The sequence below is a fragment of the Hypomesus transpacificus genome, chromosome 26 (genome assembly GCF_021917145.1).
Source record: "Hypomesus transpacificus isolate Combined female chromosome 26, fHypTra1, whole genome shotgun sequence".
Taxonomy (NCBI): Eukaryota; Metazoa; Chordata; class Actinopteri; order Osmeriformes; family Osmeridae; genus Hypomesus; species Hypomesus transpacificus.
In genome coordinates this window covers 3,311,587-3,328,794 of record NC_061085.1, presented here as the reverse complement: position 1 = coordinate 3,328,794, position 17,208 = coordinate 3,311,587, and the positions used below count along the sequence as shown (strand labels likewise).

Sequence of the window (17,208 nt, the reverse complement as noted above, 5' to 3'; positions counted from 1 at the left end):
GTTGTTTTCAATAACAAAAAATATTTGCACGAAGCAATCCGAACCACTTTTCCATGTTGATAAGAGCATTAAAATTTGAAAAAAGAATGGGACAAAAAGAAATCAAGGGACATTTAGAATAGATAGAAATAGAAATGTGCGATTAATTGTGATTAATCGCAAGTTAACTATGACATTAATGCGATTAATCGCGATTAAATATTTTTATCGTTTGACAGCACTATTTAAAACATTATTTACAAAAGAAAAAGACAGAAGGAACATACATTGAAACAGTTCATTTGTAGAGAGCTGTCTGGTGAAGGAATAAACACTAAAATCAGTGTGGCTATATATATATATTGTGTAGTATATATAGGTATTACTAAGTACAAGTTGTTGCTCTAGTGGAACTCCTATCACTATTAGTTGTTATCTTCAAAGCTGCCATTGCTGCTGCATGAGTGGAAGCGCATAGTGCTCATGGGATCAGACACATATCCTAAGGGAGAAAGCATAAAACAGTCACAACAAAACATTAACTAAGCCACATACAGCACAAATCATAGTGCTTATATGAACTGCACTCCATCAAATGTGTTCAAAATATGATGTTTTACAATAAAAAAGGAAAAGGGATATGTTGTTTGAGTTAAACCTACCATTTCGGTCAATCGGGGGAAACTGCATATTCTTCCGTAGTTCCTCCAATGATGATCCTTGTGAAGAATGTCGTTCCTCACTAAATTGAAATTAAATAATTAACTCTATTAAATCTTCTTAACTTGAACATTAAACATGAATATTATGACATTAATAAATACTTTAATTAGGAATTGAAAATTGAAAATCAAAACAAGTATGTACACATTTCAAACTATTTCAGTGGTTATTGTAAAAAAAAATTGTATTTTTACCAACCAATAGTACAACAATGACAACAGCAATAACATAACTACAATATTATCTAATTCCGCTGATAGGACAGTGCAGCAATGACAACATAATATCTGAAGTGCTGCATTGTAAGCCCAATTGATTGGGTCATATTTTGTACAATGACTCCTCTGAAAAGTTAAAGATTCATGAGGTTGATTTTGATGCAATGGGATAGACATGTCTGACGTCCACAGCTAAATCTAACATGACCTGAGTTTTGGTAACATGATAAACTAGAAGCTGACAACCACTCTCACTTTCGATGCAAGCGGATACAACATTGATGTCATTTTTGATCCACTGCCAGGGAATTTCTGTCAGTAAGGCACCTTAGCAGTACAGCATAAAGTCAACCTCTAGTTACTGTGTCCATAGAGACTGTTACCAGGATTTCTATGTCTATTGTTTCTGCACACACACTTGAGCAGAGAAGTGCACTCACCCACAGGCCAGACACCAGTGGAGGCCTTTAGTGAAAATGCCATGCATGTTTTATTGCATTTGGCGGCTTGTTTTCCTTGCACTGTTTCCAGGCAACTTCACTCCTAACTCTTGCAATAAAGTATCTGAAGTGTTCAACACGTTTTCTGGTCAAACAATAAACAGTGAGTTTCCTATCACTTGGACAAAGCTCCTGTTTACCACTACAGGCCCAGACATGAGGTCTCGAGGGTTTTGTATTCCTGGCCCAGAACACTAAACAAAGTCATGGATGGGTCTCTGAAATTATTAACATTGCCATGATAACACAAAGACCCACAGGTCACCATGCCCTCATAGAGCATAAGTCTTAACCTCTTTCTTTGACTATTCCTGAGCCACTCTGGCTGTATTGTTTAGGCCTGTGTTGAGATTGAAGAGTCTTCAGTACCTCTGTGTCCAGACAGCATAGGCACGGGCATTGAGAGCATACTCTAGCTCAAAACGTGAGCGCAGCGCCGCCACTTGACTTCGGCCTGGCCCACCCCTTGCCAGGCAGTCCGTGGAGGAGGAGGGAGACAGGGAGCCACTGCTGTTGCTGGAGGCTGGGGACATGAGCTGTGGAGTGAGGCACACAAACATTCACACACACAGAGATGTACAAATTTCGGTATTCTTCAGAATTTTCTAGAAACACACTCGTGATCGATCGCAGAGAAGATACTGTAGTTATCAACTTCTAAAATGTATGCTTTTTCACTGAAGAGTCCCTCTGACATACTATTTATTTGCATAGTAAGGTCTGGAAGGTCACAGCATACCTCAACATTACACAGGCATTCTTCTAGGTTGGTGACCACTTCAGAGAATTCAGGCCTATCCTGAATCAGATAGACAAAATAACAATTAGCTCCACACATACAAACACCAAAGCACAGCTGTGTTCTCTCTGACTCTGTCGGGTCATTTCCCTCCACCCACATATGAAGCAAAGGTGAACTGTGCTTCAAAGGAAGGCTGGCTTCAGATCTGCCTGTGCACTCTCTCTCTCTACTGCGAACAAAGACAGACCCACCATCGGCCTTGTTTAATAATATATTCTCAACAGACATGGCATCTGCCTGCTGTTGTCACTCAACAAAACCCAAAAAGGAACACAGCTCTCAACTCTTGTGCATTGTTATCTATTTCTGCTTTTTGTACGTTTTTTTTCTTCTCAAATTTAAGATTCGTATATGTTTATGGTATGCACCTTCCTGCCACAGTAAATTATGTGTTTGTGTTAACTTACATGGCAATAAAAAAAATATTCTGAGTCTGAAATGCCCTACTTTCATATTCATAACCTACATTCATTACATATAACCTATGTGTTTTCTATGGAAAAACTATACTTTTACAAGACCTCTAATCATCTGCCTGGACTGCAAGTCTCAAGAAGTTTAAAACAACTATGTGCTCTTATACTCCATCTTATACACATGTCACATATTAACTGTGTGAAGAACCCTCAGAGCCTTGCGATGATGAATGTGTGAAAACCCAATCTCAGACCTCTGCCTTTGCAGGACCCTGAAAAAAGAACAGGCCTTGATACAGTTTCGGACAGAACGAGAGAATCCAAACATAAAATTATCTGAGCTGGTATGTGGATGAAAGCACATCCATAATGTCCATAAGCAAATCCATCTTACTGTCAAGAGAGGCAGTTGGTTGGCAACCCTAGCAAACAGACAGGTTCACCTTGGGAAGTATGGTAAACTGTACCAACATGCATGACTGTCTAATGATGGTTGTAATGAGAGGTTGTAAACATTTTCCATCCATAGGTTTCATCACAAACCACCACAGGGGGGACCGACTTGTTTCTATGAGACGTCGATTGTGTGGAGTCATGCGATAGCTAAAGCATTGGGGAATAAGGCTGTTCCATTCATTAAAGCCTCATCCGCCTGAGCTAGCAGCAGACTCAGCAATCACCACAGCCTAAAAAAAACGCCTCAGGTCAGGTGTTATGCTAATGCTGCCACATCAAATAATGTTGTGGGGATGATTGAGATCTGTGAGATAAGCTTTAAGGATAAAGGGGTGTGGCACCAACCTCTGGGCATACATTCCAGCCTCTCATCAGTAGACCGGAGATGGGTTTGGGGATGGAGTAGCCAATAGGAGGCCTGATGTGATGGTAGGCCATGTCTGCTGCTGCGGCAGCTGGTATGAAGAGATTAAGTTAATCCAGAACCCAGCTGTAGTACAGACACATACAGTAGATATTTACAGATATTCAAAATGACAGCCCCAAATCCATGATCCACATACAATATTTCATATTAACATATATTTGTCATCTATTTAAATTTCAAACCCCTGACTGCTGAGGAATGCGTGGTGTCTGCATCACTTCAGCACACAATCAGGGGGCCGCAACAGCTTGGTCAGGACCACCGACAGCGGCCCCCCACTCACCTAACTCAGCGAGCACAAGGACCCTGGAGGAGGAGAAAAAAAGCGAGGGCGGTCGGGCAGAGACTGATGAGGCACACCTGGCCCCAATCACTCCAGATCAGCTCTGCCATGAAAGAGCCTGACAGGTGTGTGTGACGAGAACTGGTAGGTGGACTAATTCCTGCACGAGCCCTGAGACTGTAGTCTGTACAAAGATTTCACCGGAGTTGCCCAACTGCCCAGGCATCACAGACTGTTGGCAACCACTCTTCTTCCCGAGAGACAGCGCCTAATTACAAACACCGTCGGAACTCTCCCTAACCTTCCCCAATGCGCTCTCCAAATGAACTTCAGTATTCAAAGTCTTTGTGTTCTCCAGTGTTGTGTCGCTCATTTTGCCGCCACAGTACGTAGATGAAATGTTTATGTGCGTTGATTTCCTGAGGTCTGTGACCCATCAACATCTCCCACATCATGATGAGGTTTTGCCATCTCATTAGTGGTCACTGTCCTAAGATGGTGATGCTAGTTGTACGATGATGATAAGTAACATGTTGAAATCAGTGAAAGACAGAGATGTTGAGCCAAATACCAAACCTGAGGACTTAGTAGATGTACTCCATGTGCATAGACTTTTTTTTTGTATTTTGTTTTTGGTAAATATACTCATACTGTGTGTAATGCCTGAAGCAACTACAACATACTTGCTCTGATTACTGTCTGGTCCTCAAAGATTCTACAATAGTGTTTCTTATATACTAGAATTATAATTAGACCAATACGCTGTTATTATTGGTCCAGAGACGTTCTCAAAAGTTAACAAATCTGTTTGTATACATGTCTGGATGGAGTTTTGCATGTGTGTTCATACAGTACTTGTGCAAATATGAATTCAAGAAATACCAGGTTTGAGATGAGCAAAGGGGATCTCTCCTGTGAGAAGCTCCCACAGACACAATGCGTAGCTGAACATGTCGGCCTTGACGGTATAGCGGGTGCACTGGGTGAACACCTCTGGAGCCATCCAACGAAGGTTCTAGAAAGCAACACAGGCAACAGCATGATCCAATTAGTGACACAAAACGCTACGCCTGGCAGAACATGACTTCCTCGTAGGAGCAGTAATAGCTAAACTGAAGGTCCAGTGTTCTGTAATGTATCAGGATATTGAAACACATTCTTAATCTGATAAAAATCCTTCTAAGTTGCATTTTTCTTGTTAGGCAGGAAAAACTAACCCCCGGCTGCTTGGTCATGTTGTCTTCATCTACAGACAGCAAGAATCGGGATTCTGAGAAGAAAGCGGGTTCATTTTTGACACATTTACATTGCCTGGTTCATTTCATAAATATTGAATAGCTGTACACTGCAATGTCTACTCTGTGTTGTTTAGTACATTTCAATATCATTACATCATATACAACACCCCTGTCAAGCTTCACCTCCAAAATCAGCCACCACAGCATGTCCATCCTCATAAAGCAAAATGTTGTGGCTGAAAAAGACAAATTACACCAATCACTATAGCAATATCACCCCATCCATTTAGTTATCAGATTAAGTGACAGTCCTGGCTGCAGTCCCCACTAACCTGTTGAGGTCCCTGTGTATGATAGGCTGGACAAGGTTGTGCAGGTACTCCATGCCCTTGGCCACGTCAATGGCAATGATGAGCTTAGACTGCAGATCGATGATCCTGTCCATTGACACAGCATTAGAGGAACAAACACTTGGAAGTGAATCAATGGCTGTCGCCAATCACTGACAGCACTTTATACAGATCAATATGCTCAGTCTACAGACCGCACCTACACAGTTACACTTCATATGGATCAATAAGGAAGTGGGGAGAAGGAGCAAATAGTGTGGATACACTGCCATGAAAGAAGGACTGAAGTCATACATTATGAGAACAGAGAATAGCAATTTGGGAATCACAGCACAAACAAATGCCTTTCGTCCTGCAACATTTAAGGCAAAACCCCTGGCTGTCTTCTCATTAGATGCTCCATAACCTGACGTAGTTTAGGGATCTGTATCACTGTCATTGACGGGTTCATTTACGTAAGTATTATAGCGGTGCACATGAATGTGTGTGACAAATCCTCACCTCTTCTGCTCATGTAGCAGGGAGAAAAGGGAACCCCCCGACACATATTGGGTGACAATGGCAAATTTGCTGGGGTCATCAAGACACGCCCCCATAAACTGAATCACACAGGGGTGGTTGAGTCGGCAGAGGATTGAGACCTCTCGACAGAACATGTCCACATCTGACTTGGAGCAGTAAGTATTGGCTCGATACCTACATATGAAAAATAGGGTTGAAAGACTCATGGTTCCGTTAATGGGAGACAGAAAAGTAGTGTCAATATATTTACCTTTTGATGGCAACTACCTTACTCTTGCACTTGCCTCTGTAGACCTTTCCAAATGACCCTGTGAGAGAAAAACATTGAACTATTAATTGTCATGCCTCCATGACAGATTTTTTTTTTTTTGAAAAAGTCACATTAAAATAAGAATCAATAAAAAAAAAAAAGATTTTTCTGGAGTTTCTGTGTGTGTGTGTGTATCCACTTATTAGAATTCGTTTTTAGGGCAGTGAGTTTCCCTCGATTATCCCAAGAACCGGCACTCTACAAAGTTCATATTCTGCAAATGTCCTTTTTAGACATTGTTTGGATAAGTATTTCAAAATTTCCAAAAAAGAAATGTGCTTTAGGTGTAGACTTTCATCTTTAATTTGAAGGCAGTTACATCTAAATTGCGTGAACAATGTAGAAATTACACCCCATATTATATTTGTTCCCCCTTATTTTATAGCCTGGCTCTGCCTTCCTACGTACTTCCGCTCAATTTTCATTTTGCTTCTGTACCAGGTCTGGTCAGATGTCTCCGGTTAATTTTCTACCGGCCAATCAGCGAACAGAGGTAGTGGCTGAGAACGATGACGTTGATGTAGTGCGCTAATTTGTGTTGTAGTTCCGTAATGGCGGCGGAGAAAGATGCGAGCAAAGCCATTTGGTCCGTTGTGGCAACGCTGCCGAACATCCATAAGCTAAGGCCGGAGCAAGAACAAGTTTTGTTGAGTTTTGTTGGTGACCATTAATAAAAACCTATTGTGTAGAAAGACATATGGTCACTCTAAACTCTAGACAATACAACCTCAATTACCTGAGCCAATGATCTCATTGAACTCCAGCTCTGAGAGTTGCAGGTGGAAGTTGGATGGGAGGCTGGCCCTGAGGAGAAGAACATCTGCCTTCTCTGAGAAGACAACATTGTCTTTAAGACCTGAATGCACACCAAGTCATCCATTCTCCCCTTAACACATAATTGTTCTTTAGTAGATTTCAAGATAACAGTTGATTTAGCAACAATAAGACTTGAGTTGACAGGGATTTGATGTTTTGGGAGAGTTTGTGCTTCACTCCACTACCTTTGGTCATGCTCTTGATCTTGCCCAGGGGAGATGGGACTGACACGTAGGAGCCATCTAACAGGGATGACAGGAGACACAAACCAAACATGTTGTTGAATCTACTGTTAGGGCCCCACCTCTCCAACCTGTCAATGTGGAAACGGATAGACAGCACCAGTGGATATAGCCTAGAATAATTTACCCCCTCCTGGCTGAGAATACTCATTGCAGGGAGAGTCATCTTGGGGGCGTGTGTAATGTTTGAGCAGAGTCACTATGGCATCATGACCTGAATTACAAGAACACACAGAAGAACACAAGGGTCATTAGAAACCTCTGCTTCAGCGTCCCTCAAGTACCGAATCAAAACACTGTGCAAGTTTCCATTGGCCAGGCCCAGCTGTTAGTGACAGTGACTGACCTTTCTCGTAGGCCCACATGAGGCAGGTCTGTTCGTCCTTCTCCCCGCTGGACCTGCTGGGGTCGCAGGCCACCAGGTTCATGTCTGCCCCGCTGTCCAACAGGAATTGCACTAGGCGAATGTGGCCATGGAAACAAGCGCTGTGCAGGCCTAAGTGGAACGAGGTGCAAGGCTGATGACGGGGCCAACTGTTGACTCATGAGATGACGTGGTCATAATATTTGCTTGTTTGGCTATCGGGAGAGTAAACAAGCATCATTAGGTTCAAAGGTTATCCACCATGGATAAATTTAACCCAGTCCCTCATCCGTGTAGACCTTAATGAGTGATTTGTGTTGCATTAAATGTGTCTCGATGGGAAATGCATATAAAGGTATTTTTTTCACCTGTGTGTCCGTCTCTGCCTTGGTGGTTAATACTCAAGGCATTCTGGCTGAGCAGGAACTTGACCATCTCCAGGCTTTTACCATAGGTGCAGGCGCTGTGGGTCACAGGCAAACACTCACATGACCTCAGAGCAAAGGACATGCGTGGGGAAGTTAAATGCCAATTCTGTAACAGGGTCTACCTGTGAAAGGCAGTCTCACTGAAGATGTTCTCTTTGGACAGACTCTCCATACCGGACAGCTGAACAATCTCCTTCACCACCTCAGACTTGCCATTGTAGCAGGCTCTGACGGCACAGTAGATAAGAGTTACATTGGAGACATGCAGAAATCTTCTACCATGTGGATAGCTTCTATCTACATTTACACCTCTCAGACTGTTTTGACCCCAGAGCCCACTCTGTAAACTAATCCCCAATCTGTTTGATCTCACAAACAGTGTGACTAATGATTGATTCATTTGTTAAATTAAAATGTGTCAACTCACAGATGGAGCGGTGTGTCTCCATAGATGTTGACTGAGTGTGGCTGCAGCTCTAGGTTGCTCTGCAGAAGGAAGTGCACCACCTCCTGGTGGCCAAAACGTGCACAGAAGTGCAGAGGGACATGGTCCTCATTATCCTGGGCATTCACTTTGATGTTTGAGGAGGAAGAAGAGGATGAGGAACTAGTTATTCGGCTGTTACATCCAATGAGGCACTATTATGAATACTATCACATTATTATAAATGATGAGTTATGATTCCCCCATATCAGGCTTGGAATTCCCTACTCTCACCATCAGTCTTACTTCCCTCCCCCAAGAGCAGTTTGATGATGCCAAGGAAGCCCTTGGCTGCGGCCAGGTGAAGCGGCCTGTCTCCAACTTCCCCACTCACGTTCACATCTGCTCCAAACTTCAGCAACAATTTTGCCACCTGAAACAGTTAAAGCAGGGTTGAAACATCTCCGTAGTCATGGTCTTGGAAAAAGAGATAGCGTGCTTGAATGCTTTTACAATGGTCTTCAAAACGGGCCAAATAGATAGAGATGTTCAGCAATTCAGCTCATTGGGACAAAAGTCAAATTTACCTGCTCATGGCCATAGTAAGCTGCTATGTGCAGGGGTGTAAAAAACACTGCATCCTGAACATTGACATAGGCTCCATGCTGGAGAAGAATATCCACAGCCTAAACAGTGAGAGTGTCATTAGAACCACAGCCCAAAGTGTGTGATAAAAGTTTAATTACATTTAAAAAAAATTATGTGCATCAACAGCTGCATGGAATTGTATTCTTGTGCCTGGAATGGGGTGGTGCCCACCTCATGGTGCCCAGCTACAGTAGCTATGTGCAGGGCAGTGAGGGCTCCATAGCCGACCTGCTGGATGTCTGCCCCTCCATGGAGTAAGGCAGTAACTACGTCTGCATTGTCCTAGGAGAGAACACAGCTGGGGCTGAACCACGAGTATTGTTGGGACACAATACACCACAAATTGAGCTTTATTGATGCAGCTTGCGCTCCACCGTGTGGGGAAATAGAGACTGCTCACCTTACCAGAAGTCAAACAAGAATAGAACCAATTCATTGATTTGAAGTCTGACATTTTCATGAAGGCTTTCAGTTCTCAAGGTAAATGTCCTTCTTGACTTCTCACCTTATAGGAAGCAAAGTGTAGGGCAGTGAATCCATTCCTCGAGAGTCTAGATGGACGTAGGCCCTTCAGCATGAGGGTCCTGATATGAGCTTTGTTTCCTGGTCGTTAAGATACATGGGATAATGTAGCACCACACCTCTAAATCTAAATATAACAAGAAGGCTTGGGTCCAAAGCGCAGTACACTGTAATGTTTTGCTAGAGGGTTATTATTAGAAAGGTAACTTGGTACGTACCACCACATACACAGCAGAGATGTAGAAGGGACAGCCCAGTCTCTGTACGGTAATTCAAATTCACCTTCTGGAAAGCCTCATCAGAGCTGAGACAAATTAGACAAACATCTTTAGCTTTCATCAGTGTTTTACGTAACAAAATCCACAAATTACATTTAGAAATGTGATGAGTGAAAGTTAAACTTATTTATGATAAATGATCAAATGATGAAACATCAAACTAATAAACACAACTATTCTTCCATGGATAGTTCATAGTTTCTTACTTGAACACGTGTTTGAGCTCTGAGAGTTCCGTTTCTTTGATATGTAGGTCATCCTCCAGCCTCTCAATGATCACAGAGTAGGACTCACTCACCTTCTTCTTCCACTCATCTTCACAGGCAGGATGGGTGAAGGTTAGCCGTGTAAACATATACACGTCCCAGCATAACATTTAGCACAGAATGTCGAATGTGTTGCACATGAATGCAAAATACTCATAATACGTGCCATTGTAAAGCTTCTACTGTTTCCCGTTTCCATGAACACTTGTTCATGCCTGAATGTTACTGTATATTTTGCATAAGAATATTAAATATTGAAGTCAATTTAATGATTAAAAAAAAGTTTTTTTAAATACCCATAGCAAACGATTTGATAAACATGGCAGCAAAAGCTCATGGACAATTTTTTTAAGCCCATGCCTGTTGAAAGAACAGGTCCTTATATAGAAGTCAAACGATAACAAAGTACTCAAGCATCCACAAACAGACACCATGCTATTACCTGTACACGTCTGAGTCGGCCGTGATTTATAATTTCCCATTGAACTCTTTTCTAATGTTCTATATTTGGTGAACAAGAGTGGAAAAGCAGTAACACTACCCCTGTCTCCGTCACAATAGCATAGGGCCAGATAAAGGGGGATTGTGGGCTAAAAATAAACTTCTTTCACTGGAATGTCAGACAACTATGACAACTGATCCCCTCTGTATTTGTGCGTGTGATATGAATATGAGCCTTTTTTTAAACAGCATTGGATACTTACTTTCCAGGTTTTGCCTTTGGGTGGCATGACTGTTCTTTAAGTGCAAATGTGACACAACCTCTATATTCAGGAGGGATATCGGCATACCATAATGGCCTTGATGTGTCAGGAAATAGCTAAACGTTTGCATAACTCAGGGAACTGCCCTACTCACAATAAGGCAGCAGTGGAATGCAGTAATGATCAGTGTATGTGGACTAACAAGAAAACCGAACTTGAAAAGGACAATAAAGAGTACATACACATATTTTCATAAATTATATTTCATTTATATTGTTATCTCAGGTTACCCGACATTTATATTGTACAAATTACACACATTATCACATACAAATTACTAAATCTATGTAGTGTATGTTTACATGGTATAATTACATGGTTGAAATGAAACCATTTCTATATTTCACTTAGGAAATCTTACACATTCAATCCCATCAATTAAGCACAAATAGGTCTGAATCATAAGTTAATATGATGATACTCAACAGACAAAAGTCCAGCTGTGACCTTACATTCAGTTACATTTCTTCTGCATTATGTCCTTGTACAGTCCTTCTCTGAAAGAGAGCATCTCCTCCAGGTTCTTACACTGAAGGGCCTCCTCCATGGATGTAATTCTGGTGTTTGAGGGATGCTTGATGGTAGAGTTCCCGAGCAGTGCCTGCACCATCTCCAGACTCATTTTGAATGAAGTACGCAGGTCTGGACACACAGGGAACAGACAGGCGTTCCAGAGCCTACAGCTTGACATGCTACCAGAGAAATGCAGGACTTCATTACCCAGACTCCAACAGGCTAGGCACTTCCCAAGACTCACCCCGAACAGACTCAGCTTCTCCATGTAGGAAGGGGCTTCCACGCTCTGTTTGAGGTTGTCTTCAATACCGAAGGCGACTGTCACAAAGCCTTTCTGGCCTTCGCGGTTCACACACAGTGAGTGCATGAAGACCCCCTTGGGGATGGACAGGCTTGAGTTGACCCAGCAGCCACTGAGGATGGAGCCTTCACCCACCTTCACATCGGCCTCAAGCCTACAGTACTCTACCACGGACCGCGGGGACACAGAGCAGCTGGGATCTAAGACGCTGTGCATGACACAGCAGATTGTGGGCCTCTCATAGGTTTCACATGGACAAACACTGAAGACAGAGGAGAGAATGCCCAGTTCACTTCTCAAGCTCAGGTCCTCTGTAAAGTGAAAGAGGTATTCGGTGGTGGTGCCAATGTGGTAGAATTTGGAGTTGTTGAGGAGGATGACATTGAGTGGAGTTCCCCTGAGATGGTGGAAAATAGTCTGGCGAATATTGACTAGGCTTGTTTCCCGTTTGGTGACGTTGGTCGTATTGTTGGTATAGTCAATGGTAGCATCGGGGCCCAGAGCCTGAAGAAAGTCCCCATACGCATCTATCTCACAGTTTAAAGGCCCTATCTCTCTCAGTAAGCCAAGCAGGGCCATTGTAGTAGAATTGTCCACATAATATGTACTGTCTGTGTACACAAACTCAGAATCACTTGTAAATGCACAGCCACTGTGACTCTTGCAAACAGCACCACTGTCACGCATCTTGTCAATACTGGGCTTGTGTAGAAACTGGAGGCAGGACTTGTTTTGCATCTCAGAGATTTCAGACTCCTCGTTAGACCGCAATACAAACACTCCATGTGTCGTTCCAATGGAGAGAGGAGAGGGATGGGCTAAAGCAGTGAAGCCAGGCCTGTCAAACTTGATATTCTCGTTCTCTGCTATGCTGTAGAGCTCTATGTCATCAGCACAGGTCACCAACACACCAGGCCTCATGTGTGAGGGGAAATCCACATACATGGCTAGTTTGAGCTCCAGCATCTGGTACAGGGGGTCACCCAGGGGCAGTGCTGTGAAGATCTTTCCCAGGGCACTAGCATTGGGCAGACGCTGGCTGAAACCTCCTTGGAGAATGTAAGGCAATTTAAGAACAACCAAGGTTATATATAGGAAACACATTATTGACAATTATAAGTATTTAATTATTTACAACAGCCAAGTAAGTAAAATATTATTATGACAACAAGCTTTACCAGCATGGATCAGTATGACCCTAAAGCTGCCAAGAGCCTTCCCATATATCTCATCCAACTGCATGAGTGAGTACAGGGTTGAACCTCCATTTCCTAGGAATAATCAGTCAATCACTTAGTCTACACAACACTTGATGCAGTAATTTTAGCTATTTAGGAAAGGTTTATCACATTTGCTCACCTATTTTAGATCCAGGAGGATCTGAGAACACGTGATATTGTGTGCCAAGTGGCAGCTCTTTTCTTCCAAGTTTACCAGTTATCTGAAGCTCATATGCTGCTTTCTGATGCTCATCCATAGACGTTATCACCACTAGATCCCAAAATTCTCCATTTTGCACTTCTTTCCCTATAAGAACAGAAGTTTGAAGTAAGTTGATTAAAAAAACACACAAAACAAGAAAAACACGCTGTATTTCGGCACGTTTGCATGGTAGCTTAGGACTTACCACGTAATGAATTGAATTTTCTCAGTTTTTCTTTTGTTGCATTTTGCAATTTTTGACTCTTCAGTTCATTCATTTTCCTGCCTCAGAATTGCTCTATATCCCTAACATGCAACTACATTAGTTTCCTAAACTTTCTAAACACTTTCACCCTAAAGTACAAATGTAGCACTGACTCTTATTAAGGTTAAATTACTGTTAGCCATTGCTGAGAAAAAAATCTAACTTGTTTGCTGCCAGATCCTCGTCCTCAGACACTTCCGGGATTAGTCACATGATTGAATGGGATTGTTCCATTGAACGAGTGCCATTTAGTTCAGAAGTGATATTGTATCATATTTGACGATATAGCAAACGTGTAACTAGAAAGTGTGCAATATTCCTGTTCAACTATCTGTAAGATTAATGCATTTTTCAGAATAATTATGAAAATACACGATTTAGTGAACGTGACTTGTAGTCATGACAACATAAAACACGCTTGTAATCATTAGGACAGCTTCCACGTGAGTACAAGCTCACTCATTTTTCTAATTCGGACAGAATTATATTTTCTTCTGTCTTTTCGAATCTCTTGAAATGAAGATTTTTATTTACAGTACATTTTGTAGTAATCAATTTGTGAATTGCCTTTTCCATAGAGAAAATGTGAATACTATTTACAAATAAGAAGACATGAATTCAGTTCATGCCCAGAAAGCGTACCTGGTGACGTGCTCAGAATCCTTTATATTGAGCCATGGGCAAGGTTTGAATCAGGAAGAGAGGGAAACTGATATTCAGCATATAGTTGTAGTCAGATTGAATCATTTACTTTTGAGGGATGTACAAAACATTGAATGCTGCAAGTCATTGAAGATCTGCATACTGGCAGACAACTTCATAAGCAATATTGATTCTCTAATTGAATGTGTGCATTTAGTGAAGTTGGATCTGAGGGGAAATCAGGTAAGGATATGGCAATAATTATAATAATTCAATGGATGGTTTAACACAAGACAGTATTTTTCCCCTCTTTGATTTAAGTTTGTCTATAATGTTAGCCAATAATTACAGCCATACAATGTTTCTTTCAGATAACCCAACTTCCCAATGGAGTTTTTTGGGACAGTCTGAAAAGACTACAGCTTCTTTATCTCCATGACAACAATGTGGCCACCAGGAAGAATATTCAAGGATTGGCCAATTGCCAGAACCTCACAGCCTTAACCCTTTATGATACTCCTCTCAGCTTGAAGGGAAACTATAGACACTGCATTGTCAACAGCATATGGTCACTCAAGGCTCTTGATAACTATGTGATATCTGACGAGGAGATCATTGAGAATTGGTGTCTCCCCTTCAGATTCAAATCCCTGAATCCTCACTTTTACTTGAACGCTGGTTCATCCTCTCAGACGGTTTGTACCCATATTGTCACTGCACTCTTATATGCAGTGGAATGTCTAATGTCTGTTCTATAATTTGTTAACGTAACTCCTTTGATAACCTCCTTGTATCTCACCCCATAAAGGAATCATATCAAAGTGAAATGCAAACAATTCATAACATAATATCGGCGATTAACAGGATCCAGTCACTTTACTCCCCAACATTGATTATTCAGCGATATATTCGGGGTTATCTGACCAGGAAAAGGTTAAGGTAAGTAATTAACTTAATGGCAAATGTCCTACTCTCTGCGTGTAGGTGCTAACGGTACCATGTAATTTCAGTCAAATCTTGTTTGTTGCAGATTGCCATCTGACACAGTGGTACTCTGTCGAGGGAAGATCAGAATCCAATCCATCGACTCAGCAGAGACCACTTGTGAAGTCAAAGTGAGATCCAAAGCAAACCAAGGTGAACACTGGATCAAAGAATGTCACATTGACAAGCAGATGCAGGTATGAACCACTCCACAGTCACAGCCTCACCTAATTCAAAATGATATTTAGCTCTTAGGAATGCCCTCATAGTGCTCAGGTTGCCGACACATGGATACAGTCGGGACATCTGTGTTAAGATCAACTATAAAAATGTAGAACAATAATGAAACTACAGAATAATAATTTGAGGATTTTTTCCCCAGATGCAAAAGGAGGGTGATATGAAAATAAAGAGATTGAATGTGAACCTGAAAAGACTGACGACAAGTCCAGAGGTAACAAAATGGTGTGTGTACTCGGTACACCATAGATAACACAAATAGGCTTAAACCTTTTTCTCTTTTTACAGTATTTTCATGAGGAAACAGGTTTTGCATCACAACAGTTTAGAAAAAAGGAGTTGTGCCCTCTATACAACAGCCTACAGCATAGCAAAATAATCAAGCCTACAAGGATTAAACATGTTGAAGGAAAAGGTAATTTAAGTTATTTGAGAGACAACTCTAACAGAAGTACAAATGTTTTTAATATATGATTTTGCTTTCTCTCACCGATCAGGCCTATTAGGACAGGATCCATGTTTCCAAGGAGAGCTTGGGAATTGGGGTTTCCGGGTGCATGGCTTCAAGGCCAGGTTCCACCAATGCGAGCAAGGCAGTGACATGCTCACCGCCCGTCACCAGGCAGGACAGGACATCCGGAGGTCAATCCATCTCTTCCATTCCCAGCACGGTGAGCCGCCCGTACGCCCCCACCCACGGCCCTCAATCATCACCGCTGAGCAGAGGCTAATGGGCCGCTGCCATGGCTCCATCAGCTTTGCCCCCTTCCAGATCATAGAGCGCGCCTATGAGATGAGGGAGCGGACCGAGGCTCTAAGAAAACGGGCAGAACATGTCATCCAGTGCCAGTCGAGGAGGGACGGCGCCAGAGACTACCGTCTTTACTTCCTGGATTCACTAAGGACGAAGGTCCTCCAGCAGAAGGAAAACGAGCAAGCACAGATGGAGGGTGCTCTAAACCATCTGAGGGCATGCCAGGACAGAGAGATACAGGCTGTCAGACAAAAGCACGCAGGCTTCATTGAGGAGAAGCGGAGACGGGCATCGGAGTGGGCACTAGTAACGACCTTCAATGGGCAGCACACCTCGCTGGCCAGGGTGATCAATAAGAATAATATGCGGCAGAGGCAACGTGATACGCGACAGGAGAAGCGAGTTCAGGTGGACAGTAAAAAGATGCAGGCCCAGTCCATGAAGAAACTCATCCAGGAAAACCAGGAGGACAGGTACAGAGCCACATAGGCAACCAGAGATTTACAGCAGATAGCAATGTGCCCTATCTATAATTCCAGGAATCTGTGTGTCTTTGGCTCTCGTTTTCTAATTGTTCTTTAAACACAACAATTTATTCATTTAGCAGACACTTTTATCCAAAGCGACTTCCAAGAGAGAGCTATACAAAAAGTTCATAGCTCAATGATCATAAACAACGAGATAGCCCCAAAAACATTGCGGTTGGCCAAAACATGAGCATACATTGTGATAAGCAAATACGTGCCAATGGGAAAAAACATAAGAGTATGTAGTTACAACCAAGTTTCAACGTTTCAATGTTCTAAACTAGAGAAAAGTTTTTGTTTGGTTTTGTAGGAAGAGGTCTGTGAAGGATGCAGCCATCACTTCCCGTGTGAACAGAGACACACATCTGGCTATCAAGCACAACCAGCAGCTCCTCCAGGCCCAAGCCAGAGTGGCCAGTGTAAAGACAAAGCATTACAAGAGGGTCTTGCAGCTTTTGCCAGTCAATCCATCTTTATAGCATCCTCCCTCTTCTGCACTTCCTCTCATAGGTTCATTTAACTTATTTTGAATGACTGAACAAGAAATGTAAAGTGAGGTGGGACAATGAAGAAATGAATCA

General features: G+C 42.3%; 3 protein-coding genes across 3 annotated transcripts; 1 reads left to right on the top strand and 2 right to left on the bottom strand.

Moving 5' to 3' along the window:
• Window positions 1-215: 215 nt before the first annotated feature.
• On the bottom strand, window positions 216-10,769 carry tnni3k (TNNI3 interacting kinase). The gene is made up of 25 exons (XM_047050059.1): window positions 10,655-10,769; window positions 10,153-10,261; window positions 9,887-9,972; window positions 9,652-9,749; window positions 9,318-9,428; window positions 9,086-9,184; window positions 8,793-8,931; window positions 8,502-8,646; window positions 8,197-8,301; window positions 8,015-8,109; window positions 7,629-7,778; window positions 7,410-7,496; window positions 7,226-7,282; window positions 6,961-7,053; window positions 6,165-6,222; window positions 5,894-6,088; window positions 5,375-5,479; window positions 5,226-5,278; window positions 5,022-5,074; window positions 4,687-4,819; window positions 3,440-3,549; window positions 2,160-2,219; window positions 1,790-1,956; window positions 642-721; window positions 216-481 (listed from the first exon to the last, which is right to left on the bottom strand). Exons 1-25 carry the CDS (start codon window positions 10,692-10,694, stop codon window positions 405-407), a joined length of 2,505 nt encoding a protein of 834 aa, XP_046906015.1. The 5' UTR covers window positions 10,695-10,769; the 3' UTR covers window positions 216-404.
• A 415-nt stretch (window positions 10,770-11,184) lies between these two features.
• On the bottom strand, window positions 11,185-13,683 carry fpgt (fucose-1-phosphate guanylyltransferase). Its single transcript, XM_047050062.1, has 4 exons — window positions 13,421-13,683; window positions 13,153-13,320; window positions 12,972-13,064; window positions 11,185-12,842 (listed from the first exon to the last, which is right to left on the bottom strand). Exons 1-4 carry the CDS (start codon window positions 13,491-13,493, stop codon window positions 11,431-11,433), a joined length of 1,746 nt encoding a protein of 581 aa, XP_046906018.1. The 5' UTR covers window positions 13,494-13,683; the 3' UTR covers window positions 11,185-11,430.
• Window positions 13,684-13,793: 110 nt separating this feature from the next.
• On the top strand, window positions 13,794-17,118 carry lrriq3 (leucine rich repeats and IQ motif containing 3). The gene is made up of 8 exons (XM_047050061.1): window positions 13,794-14,365; window positions 14,494-14,817; window positions 14,931-15,061; window positions 15,153-15,303; window positions 15,489-15,560; window positions 15,635-15,761; window positions 15,844-16,573; window positions 16,938-17,118. Exons 1-8 carry the CDS (start codon window positions 14,093-14,095, stop codon window positions 17,104-17,106), a joined length of 1,977 nt encoding a protein of 658 aa, XP_046906017.1. The 5' UTR covers window positions 13,794-14,092; the 3' UTR covers window positions 17,107-17,118.
• Window positions 17,119-17,208: the final 90 nt, after the last annotated feature.